This window comes from Calypte anna, chromosome 25 (assembly GCF_003957555.1).
Source record: "Calypte anna isolate BGI_N300 chromosome 25, bCalAnn1_v1.p, whole genome shotgun sequence".
In the NCBI taxonomy this organism is placed as follows: Eukaryota; Metazoa; Chordata; class Aves; order Apodiformes; family Trochilidae; genus Calypte; species Calypte anna.
The window spans coordinates 1,653,299-1,672,765 of NC_044270.1; the positions used below are offsets into that span (position 1 = coordinate 1,653,299).

Consider the following 19,467-nt stretch of genomic DNA (forward strand, 5'->3'; position numbering starts at 1 on the left):
ACAGCAGGTTGGTGGTTTGGTGTTTTTTTTGTCACTTTCAGTGTATGATACAACTCCACAGGGTGTTAGAGGTTATTTATTTATTCACAAGGAGCTGAAGTCACTGGAATAATTACTGACACAAACACCCTACCCCAAGCACAGGTGCTAAACAAACAGAACAAGCAGAAAGTTTCTTTTCTGGCTCTTTTTTTTTTTTCTTTTTTTTTTTTTTTTCTCTTTTTTTTCCTGTATTTTTTTTTTTCCTCTTTCCCCCCCCCCCAGATAAAGTTGGAGTTTGCAGGGAGGGAGCCAGCGATGAGCGAGACCCCACGGGGCTGTGGGGCAGAACCTGGGAGGGGGTGACAAAACCCTTGATCCCCCCGTGGGGAGGGGGTGACAAAACCCTTGATCCCCCCCGTGGGGAGGGGGTGACAAAACCCTTGATCCCCCCCGTGGGGAGGGGGTGTCCGTGGGGAAGGGGGGGGTGGCAATCAATGGCTGCACCCTGGGAAGGGCCCCCCAGGACTCACCAGCAGGGGTTGGTCTGGATCCAGCAGCAGCTTCAGCTCCTGCAAAGGCTTCGTGGTGACACCAGGAGTGAAAGAGCCACGGGGGGTGACAGAGCCACGGGAGGTGACAGAGCCACTGGGCTTGTGCTGATCTCACCCCCAGGTCTTTTATTTTCTGCTGCCAAACCAAAAAAAAAAAAAAATCTCCTTTTCCCTGGGCTGCTGCCAGGTGAGGCCCCGAGTGTGCCCGTCCTGGGGCACGGAGTGTCCAAAGGTCGATGTCACCTCCAGTGAGCACAAGGGAAGGTGACAAGGGACGTGGTGTGTCTGGCTGGAGCCAAGGAAGGGCTGGGGAGGGGGGTCTCTGTGAGGAGGGGGCTGGGCTGCTGCAGGGGGTCAGCTTCTCCCAGTGAAATACAAAAGCAGCAACATTCAAAAGGGGAAAAAAAACCAAACACAACCCAAAAAACCCAAAACCAAACGAAAAGGTGGAATTTGTTGTTTTGCTGTGACATTAGTGTCAGCACAGCCACCGTGTGTGTCCTCTGGTGTCCCCCAGGTCCTGGAGGAGGGGGGGTGGGTGGGGGTGTAGGGGGTAAAAGCAGAGCAGTGACACTGTGAGGGGATGGTCCCTGCAGGGTGGGGGTGTCCCTGTCCCCTCCTCATCCCCACGGGAGGAAGGACACTGTCCCCAGCAGTCACCAAACCATTTGGTCACCCCAGGAGAGGGGCAGCAGGTCCCGGCTCTTCCCTTCTCCTCCTCAACAAGCTAGTGGCCAGAATTCCAAAATTCCTGCAAATTCCAAAATTCCTTTCACCTGCCAACCCAGGAGGGGGGAGGGGGCTGTTGTGGAGCCCCCCACCCACCCACCCACCCAGGGGGTGCCAGCCGGGCTCTGGTCTCTCTTCACGGCTCCTTTCTCCAAGGCCAAGAGGAGGCAGGGGGAGCTCGGGGTGGGTGGGGGTGGTTCTGGTGCCGGTTCTGGTGCTGGTTCTGCAGGGGGGGGGTGGTGTCTCTAGTTCTCGGGGCTGGCGTTCTGCCGGGCTCGGATGAAGGCCATGCCATGGGTGCGGAAATGAGTCTTGAGGTTGAGCTGGGTGTCGAAGCAGCGGCCGCAGACCTTGCAGGAGAGTTTTCCGTCGGGTGGGTGCTGGGTGCTGCCCTCCAGGGGGCTGCGGGGTCCCGGCTCCTCCACCTCCCCCGTCCCTTTCTTTTTCTTGTGGGTGATGAAGCGGTGACGGTTGAGGGAGACCTGGGAGGTGAAGCAGAGCCCGCACTCCCGGCACTGGTGGGAGCTCTCGTCAGTCCGGTGCTGGGGGATGTGCTCCTGGAACTCGGCGGAGCTGCTGGCCAGGTACCCGCACTTGCGGCAGCGGAACGGGGCCTTGCGGTCGCCCTTGGGGGTTTTGGAAGGGGGGGTGGTGCTGTCGGGCTCCTCGCTGCAGGAATCGCCCTCGTCCGAGGAAAGCTTTCGCTTCCTGCCCGACACCTGCAGGAGAAGGAGAAGCTTCCCATGGAGTACGGATGGGGAAGCTCCTGGCAGAGCCCCAGGGATTTCCCAACCTGCTCCCAGGAGCTGCACCCCTGCCCGTGACCCCACACAGCCTTGGACATGTCCGTGACCCCCACCCCGAAGCCTTCACCCCCAGCAGCTCCAGACAAGAGGGGATGTTTCCCTTTCCTCCCCCGGAGGCTGAGGCAGAGCCCCCCAGGAGCTCAGAGCCCCCCGTACCTGCGTAGCTCCGGTTCCGATCCGGGCGATGACGACCTCCTGGCTCTTGGCCTGGTCGGTCACCTTGATCCCGTGTCGCACCTGGATGTGTTTCTCCAGGATGAGTCTGCTGCTGAAGGTCCGTTTGCCCTCGGTGCAGTACCTGGGGGCCCAGAGCAGGGGGTGAAGCGAGGAGCCCACCCCCAGCACAGCCCCAGCCCCGGGCAGGGTTGGTTCTGGCATCCCAACCCCCAGCGGGCTCCTCCACCTTCCTCCAGAGGGTGCAGAACCCCAGAGTCCTTCCCGGTCCCTCCTCCTTCCATGACACTTGTGGCACTTCAACCACTTGCAGCTTTATCCTCCCCCCATCAGCCTGGCTGGAAGAAAACCGAGTTCCCCCCCCTCAAAGCCTCCCCCAGGAGGAGGTGCTGGGGGTACCTGCAGGGATAGACCCGTTTGATCCCCTCGTGGTTCACCCGGACGTGTCTGCGGAGGCTGGGGGCCGAGCAGAACGAGCGCTCGCAGAGGTGACACGGGAACTTCTTCACTGACTGCAAGGAACAAAGAGCACCACACGGGAGCTGGAGGGGACCTGGCAGACCCGGGGGGCTCCGTGCTGCCTCACGGTTCCTCTCCGTGCCCACCCCACGGGCTGCACGAGGAGAAGGAACACCCAGGACATGCTCCCGGAGGAGCCGCGGTGCCTGCCCCGCACCATCCCTGCCCACGCATGGCAGGGCCAGAGCTGGGACCCCCCCTGGCCTCCTCCTCACCTTGCCGTGGTCTTTCTTCATGTGGGAGACGTATTCGTCACGCTCGGGGAACCAGGAGTGGCAAACCCCACAGGTCCACCCACTGCCCTTGGACTTGTTGACCGTCTTGCGCTGGAAGCGGCTCCGCTTGGTCTTGCGCAGCTCCGGGGAGCTGGGGGGCTCGTCCTCCTCCGTGGAGGATGAAGACTCCTCTGAGATCTTGGACACGGGGGTTTCCACAGGCTCCTGCTTTGGTGTCAGCAGGACAGACGCCTTCTTTGCCAGGTCCTCCTTGGGCTTCTGGGGCTGGTGGGTGTTCTGGAAGGCAAAGACAAAGACAAAGACAAAGGTGTTGGCTGCCCGCCCTCATCCTCATCTCCTCAAGCTTTGGGGGGACAAGAGACATCAGGGCTCTGCTGATGAACTGAGAGCCCAAAGCCAACCTCAGGCACAGGACAGTTCTTCAACTATTGATCTCCAGGGGTTGTGCAAAGTGCCCCAGGCCCAGCACGGCCCTACCTTGAGGTGCTCCAGCATGGTGCGCTTCTGGGCGAAGAGCAGCGGGCAGTCGGGACACTTGAAGACACTGACCCTCTGGTTGAGCAGGTGTTGGTCAAAGTGGGAGGAGAGCAGGGGCTTGTGAGTGAAGACCGTGTCACACATTGCACACTTGTAGATCATTCTGTTAGAGGGGAAAAAAAAAACCACAACTGTGAGCACAGCCCGGGGCTGGACCAAGAGAAACCTGGAGGAAGCCCTTCAGCACGAGGGCTGAGAGCAGCCCCACAGCAAGGGGTGGGAAAGGAGAAAGGAGAAAGGAGAGAGATGCTGCTTGCTGCCCAAGCTGGTGCTGAGCTCTTCCCCCAGCACCACACCCACCAGGGATGCTCCTGCTGAGTCCTCAGCTCACCAGGAACTGCACTCACTTGGACTGCTGGTTGCTGAAGCCGGGGTGCTGCGTGTAGACGTGCGCGTGGGCGCTGGGGGCCGACTTGAAGGCCATGGGGCAGATGGGGCACTTGTGGAACACCTCGCAGTGGGAGGTCTGGATGTGTGACTTGATGGAGTTGACCCCACCGAAGACCACGGCGCAGCTGGGACACCTGGGAGTGAAGAGGTTGGAGTTCAGCTGTGACACCGAGTGCTGATGGCCAAGAGAAATGGGAGCACGAAGCCTCCCACTGCTCCCTGTCCAACCACGGGATCTGGGAAGAGCCCCCGCCCCAGCAGAGACTGGGATCCAAACCAGTTCTGGGCTCTAGGAAGGCTCCAGTTTGGAGCAACCAGTCCTGCCCATTAGGAGGTGGAAAAGATGGTGGGGTCTGACACTGCCTGAGGTTGACCCGGTGTCCAGAAGGTCCCAAGAGGAGGAAAATTCCCTTGGGATAAAGGGGTGAGAGCCAGAGAAGGGGAAAAGTCCACAACTCTCAGCCCTGCACCCACCCCCGGCGTGGGGCTGTCCCCTTGGGTCCTGGTGTCACCCCTGGTCCCCCAAGCTGGCAGATCTGGGGTCCTACCTGTAGCCCACGCGTCGGGAGAAGTGCAGGCAGGATTCCTTCAGGTGGGCCTCGAAGTTGGCCAGGAGGAAATTCCCCCCACACTCGGGGCAGACGTGGGGGGGACGGTTTTTGTGCATCCTCTGGTGGGCGTTGAAGCTGCAGCGGTTGGACATGATCATGGGACACGTTGTGCAAACCTGGGGGGCAGAGGGGACAGAGGCTCAGCCCTTTTTCCATCCCAGATGGATGGGGCTAAGGAAAAAAAAACCAAACCCAACACCCAAAGGGCCCCCAGCCACGTGTCAGGTGGGGAGGAGGGGGGGGAAGAGAAGTGCCAGGACTCAGCAGGGAATGTTTGAGGAGATAATCGGCTTGTGCCTGGTTGGGGGTCATCATGGAGGGTGTTCTGCAGGCTGGTGAGGGGCCCCCTCCAGGGGTTTCATCACAGAGGGGTCCCAGATGTGGTCAGTGCCAAGGGTGGGCCAGGGCACAGCCCCCTGGCAAGGGAGGGAGGGAGGGAGGGAGAGGGGGTGGGTTCCAACCTAAATCCCTCCAAATTGTAGCTGACTCCATGCCAGGACACGGAGGTGTTGGGGAGAGAAGCTGACAAGGACTTGAGGAAACAGGATGGGGCTTCCAACAGGAGCTGTTGGCACCCAGAGGGGTCCCCAGAGAGACCTGAGGGGGATTTGGGGAGCAGGGCAAGAGGAGGGAGCGTGGGGTCCTGAAGCAGCCCAAGAACAAGGGGCAGGTGGGGAAGGGAGAGAGGATGAAAGGTGGCAGGTGAGGAAGGGGATTATGGTGGCTTATGGCTTTAGCCATCCCTCCTGTGCTGAGGAAAAGCCTCCAGGTCTCTAAATTAGAAAAAATAATAAATCTGCTTGTAGGGAGTGTTGGTCTGGGGAGAAGTCCTTCTGCTGGTAACAGGGTTTGCTCTGCCAGCTTCTCCACATTGAACTCTGCCCACTTTGGGCTAGAAAGGTTGTTCAGAAGTGTTGCCTCCTGCCACCACCCCAGGGTGGACATCCCTGAGCCCTCCATCAACACCAGGGTGAGGAGAGGGGATGGGAGCAAGAATTCCTGCTGCTAAAACAGACAATCCAGATAAAGGTGGGAATCCCCGGGCTCTTGGTGACCTTCAGAGCAGCCTCTGCACAGTGTGGATGGAAACAGTTACCAGGAAAGAGCAAATTCCTTGCAGAGGAAGCTGGGGCTGAACATCTCAGGACAAAGGGAGAGGTGAAGCTGTGCCCAGGGGGGGACACACAGTGCTCCTTGGGGGACCCTCTGTCCCCCCCTCACCTTTTCAAGGACCCCCTGGGCAGTGTTAACCCTGTGTCTGCTGGATGCTGACACACCAGGGGGTGTGGGCACACACACAGCATCCCAAGGTTGGCAGGGGGGGGGAAATCCCCAACACCCCCTTGGTTTCTCCAGGCTGTTTGTGCTTCAGGTTGGCCAAAGAAAGAGGGAGCAGCAGAGCTCAGCCATGGCTCTCTCCCTCCTCCTGATGGCACCAGCCCAGCCCCAGCCCCTCACTTTGGAGGAATTGGGTGGGTGATCCCACCTGGAGTCCCCCAGAGCCTCTCCCCACGTCCCTGCAGGAGTTCTGAGGTCCCACTCCCCCCAGACCCCCTGCCCTGTACCGTGCTGCTGGTGGTCCCCGAGGTCACTGCCTGCTGGAAGTGTGCTGCCAGCCCGGCTTTGTCCTTGCACTGCTCTTTGCACTCCAGGCACCTGAAGCAGCTGTAGTTGGTCTGCTCCGAGGTGGTGCTGAGGGGCAGGATTGGGAGGTCCTGAGCCCCGTTGGCCGTGGCCAAGGCATCCTGAGCCACGCCGGTGACTTTCCCGGTGGGGATGGAGGCGACGGAGACCAAGGGGGTGATGTCTGGCTGCCCGATCATCTGATCCAAGGCGATGGGCCTCATCACCAGGTGGGAGCATTGCATCACCAGCCCTTTGTCCTTGTGCTCCCGGGCGTGCAGGAGCAGGCTGCACTTGTTGAAGAAGACGAGGCGTTTGGTGCAGTGGTTGCAGGTCACCTCGATGCGCATGCTGCGCCGGTCGTAGTGCCGCGCCAGGCTCTTCTCCAGGGCAAAGGAGTCCCCACACTCCAGGCAGCGGTAGCCGAAGGGTGGCAGGGCCAGGCTGGCGTCAGCTGGGGGGTTGAGGTTGGGTTTGTAGGTGGGCAGCAGGTTCTTGCTGTTGAGGATCTTGTTAAAGGCTTCCACCAGGCTGGACTGGCTCCTGGAGATGACGGTGCCGGCGACGGTCGGTGAAGGTTTCTGGGGCTGCACCATGACAACCGTGGTGCCGTTGACCTTCTGGTTGGCCGTGGTGGTGACGGTGGTGGTCTGAGTGACGGTGCTGATGTTGGTCCTGGTGTCGGCTTTGGGCAGGGTCTGGGGCACCAGGTTGATGATGTTCTTGGCCACGGCTTTGCCCGCCTTCGCCGGCAGCACCACGGATTTCTGCTGCGCCACGCTGGCGGCGATCAGCATGGCACTGCTGGCGTTCTGGATGGTGGAGACGGGCAGGACGGTCCCCTTCAACTTGGTGCCGTTGCCCAGCTGAACGCTGACAATTTTGGGGCCCTCGACGGACTTCAAGGGGCTGGAGAGCTCCATTTTCTCCTTGGGCAGCTCCAGCGCCATCCCCTCGTCCTTCTCTGCCGAGGTGCAGAAAGCAGCACCCTCCAGGGAGGTCTCGGGCAGGCTCTGCTCGGAGGGGCCCTTGGTGGAACCCGGCTCTGAGTCTGAGGAGACCCTGGTCACCGTCCGGGTGATGCTGCCACAAGATGTCTTGATGGTTTTGATCCTCACCTTCAGAGGCCGTGAGGAATTGGAAGAAGGGGAATCGTTGTTGTTGTCTTCTTCTTCCTCCTCCTCTTCCTCAGGGCTGGACATGCTCTGCGGGCTTCCCATCGACTTCTCCAGAACTTCTTGCTCTTCCTTGAGGCCGAGGCTGTCCAGCTGCTTTGGAGAGGTGAGGAGCCTGGGGCTCTGCACCACGGGGGAGGAAGGTTTGAAGAAAGGCTCCTGGGGGCTGGCGGGCGAGTGCTTCACCTCGGGCAGGTTGCTGGTGCTGCTGTCCAGGTTTGGGTCGGAACCGGGCCAGGAGGCGATGGGAGAATCGTCCGCGGAGTAGCGCACGGTGACGGATTTCAGGTGCTCCAAGGGACTGTCACCCAAGGCTGCAGCCAAACCCTTGGGGCTGGCTTCCCGGCCCAGCTCCTCCGAGTCAGACTCCTCTTTTTTGATGCAGGCGATGGCAGGAGGGGACCCGTTGGCACCCCCAGACTGTCCCGCCTCGAAGGGCTGGGGGAAGGCTGGGGGGAGGTTCTCCACACGCTCTCCCAAGGGCTCCTTGCAGTCCAGAGAGGGGGTGGGAGATGGGGAGAGGGAGGGGACAGCGAGGGGCTTCTCCTTGGGCTTACACTCCCGGGGCCTGTCGATCAGGTTGGCGGCGTTGTCTTCGTTGGGGTCGGGGCCAAAATGGGAGAAGATATCCAGAGGTTTGGGGCCTTTTTCCTTCACCCAACACTCCCCGTTGGAGGACGCCACAGCTTCCACCGATCTGGAGGTGGGGGACCTGGGCATTTCGGTGGCCCCAAAGCCATTCTGCAGTAAACGTGGCCCCATGAGGTGCCCGTCCTTCCCTCGCCCGTCCAGGGCATCGAGCTGCTCGGGGCAGACCGTGTTCTTCACGATGACGCTGACGGCGGTGATGTCCGCGTGGGGGAGGACGTGGTCGGGGGGTCCCGGCTCCCCGGGGACTTGTTTGATGTGAGGGTCCCCCTCCTCGTGGCCGGAGTGGATGGCCTCGTTGGTGTCGATGTCAGGAATATCAAAAGCTGCCAGCAGGTCGTCGAAATCCGGGGTTTTCATGTCACCCATGGTGGGGAACGTGGCAGAGGCTGCAACGGAGCAAGGAGAGGAGCGTCAGCACCCCCAGCGTGGGGGGAGATGGGTGGGAAGTGCTGCCCCTGCCACCCCCCCAGGCACAAAAATCCCCCTGCAGACCCCACGGCATGGACAGAGGTGAGTGGGGACTGGGGAGAGCAAACACCCCCAGTGGGTGACACAGGGACCCTCCCTCGAGGCTCCGAGGCCTCCCCAGGGCCACCCCGGGCAGAGAAGAGGAGTGGGATAAAGAGCCCTGCAAGACGTGGGGGAGGAAAGAGGGGAGACATGGCAACAGGTTTCAAAACATGGCTGCGTCAGAGACAAAGGGAATAATGTTCCTCCTGTCGCTGCAGCCTGGGGAAGAAATCCCAGGATTAAGCTGCAGCCAGGGGGGACGTGGCTCAGACAGAGGGAAAGGCTCCGAGTTCTAAGGACAAGCAGAGGCAGGAGGGTTGGGGAGACCCCAGGTGCTGAAGGGACAAGTGTAGGGGGATGTGGATCCCCCAGGAGGGGATGGGGAGAAACCTCGAGCTCAGAGGACTGAGAGGGAAATGCAAAACCCAACCCCCCACACACACAAACTGTGGGGAAAGCTGCTGCCTGCAGGAGGGAGAGATCCCTTCCTTCTTCTCTCCAGGGTTTGTGGCAGGCAGGGCCCTGGAAGGTGCCAACCCCCCCCCCTAAGGCAGAACCCCCCCAGGCTTTGTCCCAAAGGATCAGCCAGAGTGTCCTGGTGGCACATCACAGGCACCTTCAGCTGTGGCTTCAGGTGGCAGCATCTGAGCCCTTGTCCCACGGGTCACTGGGGAGGGCAGAGTCACTATAAAGATATATTTAATAAAGATTTCATCATCTCCATGCACTTATTTGTGAGGAGTGGGAGGGAGGGAAGGACTCTTGGCATCCTGGCTGAACCACAGTGCCAACAAAGCCCTTTTCCAACTTTGTCTCACAGGGGATGAACTCTCAGACATTTTTTGGAGGCCACAACGTGTTCCCCCTCACCCTTCCACAGCCTCCAGACCCCTCACCTCCAGGCTCGTGCTGATGGCAGCATCCCAGCAGCATCCCTGGGAGAGGGGATGTTCTGGAGACCCCCACGGTGTCCCCTGGGGCTGGATGGAGCTGGTGCCCACCACCCCCCAACTCTGGGATTCGGCAGCTGCCAGCCCTGGTTTGGTGGTGGCTTTGTCCCTCCTGTGCCCAGCCCTGCTCAGGCTTAGCTGGGCTGTCAGCTCTCGGGTGCTTTTCCAGACAGACAGCTCCTGAGGAGGCTTAGCCCAGCTTTATTTTTAACTCTCCCTGTAGGTCACCCCAAGGGGATGTCGGCCGGGGGCAGCACGAGGTCTCTGGGCCACTCAAGAACCTCCTAACACCCCAGTGGGTGAGAGTTTCTCCTGGCATGGCCCCTGCTGTGCCCCTCTCTGCCACCCCACAGCCCCCAGATGAAGAGGAGGAGCTCCTGGTGATCCTGCTGCTCACAAACCCAGGCCCAGAGGGGCTGCTCTGGATGCAGCTTGGTTGTGTCCCCTGTCAATAAATGTGTCCCCAATCAATAAATGAAACAAGCACAGGACCTGGGCTGTGCCCGTGTCCCCTGGCAGGAAGGGGAAGCAGTTCTGGTCACTGTCTGCTCCCAGGTTCAGGTTTCTGCCTTTCAGAAGAGCAGGAACCTGGGCAAGAGGCAGCTCTTGGGTTGCTGCCCTCCAACAGCACAGCACAGATAATGAAAATCCACAAGTGTTGGAAGAACAACCCGAAGGGAGATGCCACCTGCCAGCTCTGGGGCCAGAGCAGATGAGACCTGGGCAAACCCATCCCAGCTCGTGTCAGCAGCTCCTGGAGCTCACACTGAGCCCATCCCACTGTGGGGAACCACAGCAAACCCCAAAGTCACTGAGGCTCACAGCCCAGGACACACAGCAAGGAGGAGCTGCCCAAGCTTTAGGGCTCATTTGCTTAATTTACTCTACCACAAAAAAAAAAAAAAAAAGGTTGTTAAAAATCATCCCCTTCTCCAGCAGCCAAGCCTCCCTGAAAGGAAAAGCTTCTTCAGTCCTTGGGAGGGGTCTGCCCAGCTCCAGATCCCAGCCAGGGAGATGCTGCTGCTTCCCCTTCCCCTTCCCCAGGCTGCTCCAAACCCCAAGTCTCTCAGCTCCCCACATCCTGCTCTGTGCTCCAAACCACTCTGCACCCTCACCTCCTGTTCCAACACCCTCCAAAGACCCCTGGGTGCTCCTGGCACCCTCTGGCCATGCCCACCCCACAGCCCTGGGTTTGGGATCCACCTGGTGATGGAAGCCCCCGAGATGCCGCTCAACGGGGTTGGCACAGAGCCCGCCAGAGCTTTGGGGTCACCCCCAGGGTTTCCCACCACGTGTTTTTGGCAACGGGGATGGGTGGGCACCTTCTGAGGAAGCAGCAGGACCCCGCTCACCCGGCCTGGCCCAGCAGGGTCAGAGCAGTTCAGACAAAAGAGGACGAAGGTTGGGACCGTTTCAAGGGCTCGCTATTTTTAAAAGCTGCTTTTCCTGTTTCCCTTCCTGACCCTGGTGGTGACTCGCAGCCCCGACATGCCACCGGGCAAAAAACTACCCTTGGGGAACCCAACCTGGGAAAGCACCCCAAGGCTGGGGTCCTGCCTGCCCTCCCACCCCTCTCATCACCCACCCCTGCGTCGCCGCTGCCTCCGGATCCAGCGGGAAGGGTCACGGCGCCACGTGAAGAGCGGGATCAGCTCCCCAGGCACCAGGAAACCTCTGACAAAGCCAAGTGCCCGTGGCCAGGCCCTGAGATGGTGGCTTCCCTCCCTCCCTTCCTCTCTCCCTTAGGCCACCAGCACACGGGGAACCCACCAGAAAAAACCCAGACTCTGCTGCCTGTACCTGGGAATGCCAAAACACCGAGGAGGGTGCCGGGAGCCGCAGGGATCGCTGCCTCTCTCCTCCTCTAGGAGCTATTTTAAAACTGATCCCCTGCTAAAAAGCCTTTGTGCAGAGATGTCAGCGAGGAGAACAACTGCTCTGAATGAGCCTAACGAGGGCTGGGGTGGGGGGGTGTCCAATCCCACTGCCCCAGCAGAGGACTCCAGAGGGGAGGAATTCCCTGAGCACCAAACTGGTGGCACCTGGCGCAGTTTTTCTCCATTTCGGTGCCTCCCCTCACCCCCCAAACCCTCCTCACCCCCCCTGGTCCCACCAACTGGTGGGGAGGAGGGGAGGAAAGTTGTTGGTAGCTCCACTCTTGGGTATTTCCAGTGTTCATCTGTTCCCTTTCCACAGCCCCCTCCCTGTTAGTGGTCCTGCAGCTCCTGGCTCCGCTTTGTTTTGGGAGCAGAAGCCTGGGTTTGACAAGTTTGGAACAAGTTGGTACAAGCAGCTGTGGCTTCGTAGTATAAAAACCACATAAAACCAGGTGGGGTTTGTTCAGATGGTTTGGTTTAACCTGGTGCTCAGCTCCCAACAGGCTGTGCCACCAAAAAAAAAGGAAAATGTCCTGGAAGGTGCCAGCCAGGGGTGGAACCCCACTGGCTTTTTCCCAGGTGACACACAACAGTGTCACCTCGCTGTCCCAAAGGAGAGGAGGCCAAAGAGTAAAGGGGATTTCAGAGCTGGAAGGGTTTTCAGGGCTGATGACAACAAGCTGGTAACCTCACGGGGGCAGCTGACCCTGCAAGAGGACTTTGCTTTTCTCCCCATCTCCAAACACTGCCAGCAGGATCTGGCACAAGAGCAGCGTCCCCAGGAGCTCCTGATGGGGTCAGTCCCGGTGACACCTGAGGAAACTGAGGCACAGGGTGATGCCAGGGGCAGCAGGATTGGTTCTGCCACTGATGGATCCACCTCACCAAACCCCTGTCCCTGGGGAACCACCAGAACCAACCTCCAGCTCCAACCTTTCCAGAACCAAACTCCAACCTTTCCAGACCCAACCTCCAGCTCCAACCTTTCCAGACCCAACTCCAACCTTTCCAGAACCAAACTCCAACCTTTCCAGACCCAACCTCCAGCTCCAACCTTTCCAGAACCAACTCCAACCTTTCCAGAACCAACTCCAACCTTTCCAGCTGCTTTCCAGAACCAGAATGAGCTCTGTTAATTGATGTAAGAGGCAGAAGGGATTCAGCCAAACTTCAGAAGAGGCAGCACAGGTCAGGAGAGGAGCAAAGGTTTCACGGGAGGGAGGGCTCTGGCATGTGACAAGTTCTGATTTCGCTCCACACCTGTGGATCCAAAACTCAAATCTCCTTTTCCCCTTTTCTCCTCGGTGTCAAGGAGGTGTTTTTACCTCCTGCTTTCTTGGGATGAAGGCAGCAGGCACAGAGGAGAAGCACCAAGGGCAGCAAAGCAACCTGGGGGACCCCACAGCCCCTGTGGTCTCAGCACCCCCCAGATGCTCTGCTGCCCCTTCCCACAGCCCCTCGGAGCCCCCAGCATCACCCCGGGGACACAGCTCTGTCCCACTCCCTTCCACCTGCTCCACAGCACGGCCCAAACCCTCCCTGGCACCTGGGATTTCCCTTTCCCTGCCTCCTGATCTCCTTCTCCAGGGAGCCCTGAGCAGCACCCACTGCAAACCCCTTCCCCGAGGGTGGGGAGGTGAACCCGGTACCGACCTGATGGGAGGGAGGTTCTGGATGGAGCAGAGAGGGAGAAAAAGGAGAGGGGGAGGGAGGAAAAAAAAATAAATGCTGAAGGGGGGAGGGATAGAGAACGGTCTCAGGTTTCAGATGTTGGGAGGGGGGGGCTGACAGAAAGGCAAAGCTGGTTAAACAAGAACCAGCACCACGTCCTGCTCCGGGCCTGACATCCCGAGGTCAGGGCTCAGCAGGGACACTGCAGCAGGAGAAGAGAGGGGGGGGGAGACTTGGAGGGAGAAAAAAAAGAGGAAAAAAGAGGAAAAAAATCCCAAAGCACAGCCCCACACCTTGGCAGGGGGGCCACCCCACCACCTTGTCCCCCCCTGACAGCAGCTGATGGGTGCCACGCTCAGAGCAAGGGGGTGATCGTGGGGGGGGGGTCCTCAGGGGACCCCCAGAGCTGAGCTCAGGCACCCAAGGGTGCAAGCAGCAGAGCTGGGGTGGGTGCTCTGGGAACACCCTCCCCTTCTCCCCCTTTTCCAGGGATATTGCCAAGGGGATCCCTTCCCTGATTCACCCAGCACAGGAGGGACCAGAGGAGGAGAGGACCGACCCCAAAGGAAGAGCTCCAGCTCAGGAGGTGATGCTGGAGCAATGAAAGCCTTGACAGAGACCTTGGGGTCTGGGGGTGTCCTAAAACCCCCCAGAGCAGCTTTGGCAGCACCCTTGGGATAAAAGGAGTGGTGGGATTCAATCCTGGGTGGAGGGAGGAGGGGGCTCAGTGGGATGCTGGGCAGCTCAGAACAAGGCAACCCAAAAGTTTAATTATTAATTTTTTTTTCCCCAGTGAAATCTGTTGCCCGGGGGGTGCTCCCTGGGCCACCTGAAACCCTGGGCATTGTTCTCCCTGCTCCAGGCAGCAGCAGGGGATTAAAAACTGGGATGTTTTGTGTCCATTGTGCCACCCCCTGCGGTAACACCGCCCAAACCAGGGCACTCCGGGGGTCCCCAGGACCCTCTGCCCCTTCCCCCCGGGTGGCCCCAGCCCTGGTGGGGATGTCCTAAGCCAGGGGATGTTCCTGTTCCTGCAGGGGAAGCAGCAGAGCCCTGGCAGTGGATTTTGGGATGGTGATCCCATCACCCGTGGAAAAGAGCACAGGGAAAGGGGGGGATCCCTTCCCGAGGGGAATGGGCAGACCCTGCTCATCCCTGCTCTGCTTTAAACCCCTTCCAAGAAACCCCAGAGAAGCAGGGACTGTGCTGGGTGAGCTGGACAACCCAACCAAGGCTGGAAAATCCCTCCCTGGCTCCATTTCCCAAGGGGGAAAACCAGAGGCAGGAGCTGGTGCCTGGTGTTTGCCTGGGGTCACCCAACCCCTTCTGCCACAGCCCTGACACCTCCCAGCCAGAGGAACCATCCCCAGGTGAACCCAAGTGTGACAGTGCCAACCACAACCCCAAAACCCCCAAAAACCCAACCCGAAAAGCCCCAAAACCCAACCCCCCAAAACCCCAACCCCAAAAACCCCAAAACCCTCAAAAACCCAAACCCAACCCCAAAACCCCCAAATACCCAAACCCCCAAAACCCAAAAACCCAACACTCAAAACCCCCCAAAAACCCAAAACCCCCAAAACCCAAAACCCCAACCCAAAACCCCCAAAAACCCAAAACCTCAAAAACCCAAAACCCCCAAAACCCAAAACCCCCAAAACCCCCCAAAACCCAACCCTCAAAACCTCCAAAAACCCAAACCCCCCAAAAACCCAAAACCCTCAAAAACCCAAAACCCCCAAAACCCAAAACCCCAACCCCAAAAACCCCAAAAACCCCAAACCCCCAAAACCCAAAACCCCAACCCCAAAACCCCCAAAAACCCAAAACCCTCAAAAAGCCAAAACCCCAACCCCAAAACCCCCCCAAAACCCCAACCCCCAAATCCCCCAAAAACCCAAAACCCCAACCTCCAAAACCCCAAAAAACCCAAAAACCCAACCCCAAAACCCCCAAATACCCAAACCCCACCCAAAACCCAAACCCCCAACCTCAAACCCCCCAAAACCCCCAAAACCTGGAGCTGAGGCCACCCCCATGCCCATCCCAGCCACACCTGGAGCCTCTGCTGGCAGAACTTCTGGGAGCAGCAAAACCCTGCTCCAAAGCAACAACTTGCCAAAGGAAAAACGGGATTTTTGGGGTTTTTTTTTTTGAGTTAGCAGAACGTGTTTGGGTCGGGCTGGATGGGTTTCCCTCTACAAACACATCAGATCAGAGCTGTGCAGAGGGGCTGCTCAGAGCCAAACGAGGCCCCTGTGTTCCCAGAGCATCTGCCAGGCCCCAGCCCTGCTCTGCTGGGCTTTAAAATGAGTTAAAAACCACCAAAATGATCTCCAGGAGAGGATTTCCAGCCCCACAGCATCCTCAGGCCCTTGGTGCCTCCCGTGGAGCCTGGAGGGTGCTGAGGGATTTGCTTGTTGGCTCTGAGGAGTTCCAACCCCTCCTTTTGGGTTTATTTTATAGGAGGGATTTCTGATTGCTGTAATTAAATTAAAAACAAACCCAAACCAGACACCAAAAGGTTCTCCCTTTGCTCTGCCACTCTCAGGTGGCTTCGTGGGGTCTGGACATGAAAAAAAACCACCCCAGATCTTCCCTCCTGAGGCATCGGGGGGAGAAGAAACCAGGAGGGAAAAACAAGATCGAGGGTGAAGAGCAGGGAGAGGGCTGGGGACAGGAGCTGTCGGTACCAGCACCAAAACATCAGCTCTGCTCCATGAATAGGTTGGGTTTGGGGTTTTTTTTTGCTTTTTTTTTTTTCCTCTTTCCCTCAGGAGAATCTAAAAAAGCTGCAGAGGGCTTGGGGAGGTGATGGGGCTGAGCCTGCTGGGCTGGGGAGAGCTGGCTCCCAGGTTTCACTCCATCCAACCCAAAACAACCCAAAATGCTTCAGCAGGAAAGAGGAAAAAAAAACAAAATAAAACCAAACCAAACCCTTCCCCCCCTGACCCAGCACTGGGTGCAAATCCCCAGGGAGGAGCCCACCAGCTCCCAGTAGGTCCCCAGTAGTTCCCAGCAGCTCCCAGTAGGTCCCCAGTAGATCCCCAACAGCTCCCAGCAGCTCCCAGTAGTTCCCAGCAGCTCCCAGTAGATCCCCTGTAGATCCCAGTAGCTCCCAGTAATTCCCAGTAGTTCCCAGTAGCTCCCCAGCAGCTCCCAGTAGTCCCCAGCAGCTCTCAGCAGCTCCCAGCAGCTCCCCAGTTGTTCCCACCAGCTCCCCAGCAGTTCCCCAGCAGCTCCCAGCAGTTCCCAGTAGCTCCCCAGCAGCTCCCAGCAGCTCCTCAGTTGCTCCCACCAGCTCCCCAGTTGCTCCCAGTAGTTCCCAGCAGCTCCCAGTAGCTCCCCGTAACTCCCACCAGCTCCCACCAGCTCCCCAGCAGCTCCCAGTAGTTCCCAGCAGCTCCCCAGCAGCTCCCCTGTAGATCCCAGCAGCTCCCAACAGCTCCCAGTAGCTCCCCACCAGCTCCCAGTAGTTCCCAGTAGCTCCCCAGCAGCTCCTCAGTTGCTCCCACCAGCTCCCCAGTTGCTCCCAGTAGTTCCCAGCAGCTCCCCTGTAGATCCCAGCAGCTCCCAACAGCTTCCCAGCAGCTCCCAGTAGTTCCCAGCAGCTCGCCAGCAGTTCCCAGCATCTCCCAGCAGTTCCCAGCAGCTCCTAGTAGATCCCCTGTAGATCCCCAGCAGCTCCCCAGCAGCTCCCCAGCAGCTTCCAGTAGTTCCCAGCAGCTCCCCAGTAGCTCCCCAGCAGCTCCCAACAGCTCCCAGTAAATCCCCTGTAGATCCCCAGCAGCTCCCACTAACTCCCAGTAGCTCCCAGCAGCTCCCAGTTCCCATCCTGGTGCAGCTGCTGCCTCCCAGTCCCCCCCAGAGGCTGCAGGGGAATGAGATTCCCAAGCATTCACCAGAACGGAGTCTCCACCATCTGCTGACTCCTGGAGCAGCTCCAGCAGTTTGGCTGCACTGAAAGAACCCAAGTTTGGGTCTGGTTTGGGTTGGGTTTTGGTTTTTTGTTTTTTTTTTTAACCTAAAATCATCCAAAAAAAGCAACCAGAGGATTGTTCCCAGCTTGACCAGTATGACCAGGACCAGCACTGGTGGTTCCTGGCAGAACCAAGGTCTCCTCCTGACACCTCTGCCCTGACCCTGGGATCCATTTCCCACCTGGCAGCCTGGGGGTTGGGAGGTGATTTTCTTATTTCACTGCTTTGGTTTTAAAAACTGCAAAATGAGGTAAAAATCAATGAGGTAAATATCAAACCCCCCCCCAGTTTATTCCAGAGGTGAAACCAGGAATCTGCCAAAGGGAAGGGAACATCCAGTCCCCTCCCCACCTAACTCATTCTCACAGGACCCAGATGTGCAAAAATAAATTAAATCCCTGGAAAAACACCTCCAGGTTCAGGAGAAGGAGGGATACAGACCCAGGAGAAGCAAATAAGCCCAGAAAAAGGGACACAAAGGAGCCTGGGGGGGGCTGCTGGAGGCCCCTGCACACACTGGCACAGCCCCCACTGCTTTTTGGGGAGGGGTCCCCAGGGGGAATTGGGGCCCCCCTGGGCCAGGATTAAGAGCAGAGTCCTGGCAGAGCTCAGAGATCCTCCTGCTGCTCCAAACCTCCAGGAAAACTCAGGGGAAAGAGGGATTTTGGGAAGCCCCCCCCCAGCCACACGTGGCTGACGCATTTTGTATTATTTTTTATTATTTTTTTTTTTCCTCCTCAGAGACACCAAAAATACCTCCTGGGAGGTACAAGCAGGGGCTGATCCCTCAGGCCCAGCCCTCTGAACCCAGCTGGGGAGGGGGAAGCAGGGGATGGAAGCCCCCAGGAGCTTGGAGCATCAGCCCTGAGGAGCTGAGAGCAGAGAAAAGAGAAGGGAACGGGGCTGAAAGGCACCACAGGGCCCTCACCCCACACCTGATCCCCCTCCCACCCCACAGGTTCTTAAGGAAGGGGCTGAACCCCCCCCTGGAATTCCCCATTTCCCTGCTCAGGGCTCCAGGCTGAGCCCCCCCAGACCCTGCTGGGCACCCCCAGACCTCACAGCAGGAACCTCCTCATCCCTGTGGGGACCCAGCCCCCGACCCAGGATGGTTTCACCAACCTTCTCCTGCCTCTGGATCCACACCAGGTCCTCCCAAGGAGCTTCCCAGCTCCTCACAACCATCCCTGAAGAGGCAGAAGGTGGGGGACAGGACCCTGAAACACCCGAGGCTCCAACAGGATCCCCCCAGAACTGATGCCACAGGGAGATTCCCTTCTCCCCAACCCCTAAACCCACTCAGCAGCCTCAGCAAAGCTCTGCCCAGGATTCTGGGGAGTGATGAGAGGATCCAGAGAGCCCAAAGCTCACCCAGAGCCTCCTCATTCCCATTCCTCAAAAGAACCAAACCCCAAACAACTCGGGAGGAGCAAGAAAAATCCCCCCAGGAATTAGGACCCCACAAAGGAGCCCCCCCTGATCTTACAGATGAATTGGGGTGGGGGGGAAACGCTGTCCCCCCCTCCCCCCAACCCCCCCAGGACAGGAGCTGAGTCCCAGGAGCTTCTGTAAGGGGGTGACAAAGATCCCAAATCCCAGAGATGGGGAGAGGGAGCTGGGATCAGACCCCCCAAGACCCCAGGAACAGCTCCGACCCCCCCCCAAGTCCCCTCAAAGCCCCCCCAGCTGCGGAGGAGCCTCGGGAGGGCTCGTCCTGCCCCAGACTATTGGGGGTCCTGAGCAGACCCCCCCCGGGTGGCCCCAAAGGGACACCCTGAGCCCCCCCGGGCTGGGCAGGGACAGAGGGGAACAGAGCCAGGACACAGCCCTGGGGCTGGGGTGAGGGGGGGCAGGGGGAACGCAGCCGCTGCCCCTCCCCGGGGCTTGGGTGGAACCGGGACCGAGCAGAACCTCAGCTCAGCGGTACCGGAGCCCGGCAGGGGGGTGATGGGGGGGGAGGGAGGAATCACAAGGGGAACCCCCACACCCCGCACCCCCCAAACCCCACCGGGACCCTGGGGGTGACCCAGCCCCCCCCTCACCTCCCCCCCGGAGCGGGGCCCAGCGCGGCTCCTGCCCCCCCACACCCCGGGGGGGGTCACCTCCCCCCAGGCCTCACGGCGCCCTCTGGCCGGGCCCTCCCTCAGGCCCCGGACCCCCCCCAGCTCCCCGGGGGTCCCTCGGTACCTGTGGCAGCGGGCGGGGGGCGGCAGCTCCGTCCCGTCCCGTCCCGTCCGGTCCCGCCGCCGCTTCCTGCTCGCACCGCGCCCCCCGCCCTCCGCCCGGCCTCAGCCGCGCCGCCCGCAGGCCCCGCCTCCCCCCGCACGCCATTGGACGAGCGGCCCGCCAATCACCGCGCTGCGCCTCGCCATTGGCTGTTCCCGCCGTCGCTCCGGGCAAGCGGCGGCCGTTCGCACTCGCCATTGGTGGAGCCGCCCCGAGCTCCGGGGCCGGGACCCGCCCCCCCCCCCGCGGTGCGCGCTGATTGGTGGAAG

The 19,467-nt window shown here is 59.6% G+C and overlaps 1 protein-coding gene across 2 annotated transcripts; it reads right to left on the reverse strand.

Annotated features, from left to right (window-relative positions):
• Positions 1-22: 22 nt before the first annotated feature.
• Positions 23-19,246, reverse strand: ZNF687 (zinc finger protein 687). Of its 2 annotated transcripts, none has more exons than XM_030465109.1 (9): positions 19,160-19,246; positions 6,101-8,370; positions 4,473-4,651; positions 3,882-4,058; positions 3,475-3,637; positions 2,977-3,273; positions 2,642-2,754; positions 2,225-2,366; positions 23-1,981 (listed from the first exon to the last, which is right to left on the reverse strand). In XM_030465109.1, exons 2-9 carry the CDS (start codon positions 8,348-8,350, stop codon positions 1,508-1,510), a joined length of 3,795 nt encoding a protein of 1,264 aa, XP_030320969.1. In that variant the 5' UTR covers positions 8,351-8,370; positions 19,160-19,246; the 3' UTR covers positions 23-1,507. The 2 variants fall into 2 exon arrangements, with proteins under 2 accessions (XP_030320969.1, XP_030320970.1); XM_030465110.1 differs by lacking the exon at positions 19,160-19,246 and adding an exon at positions 11,245-11,264.
• Between the last annotated feature and the right edge of the window lie 221 nt (positions 19,247-19,467).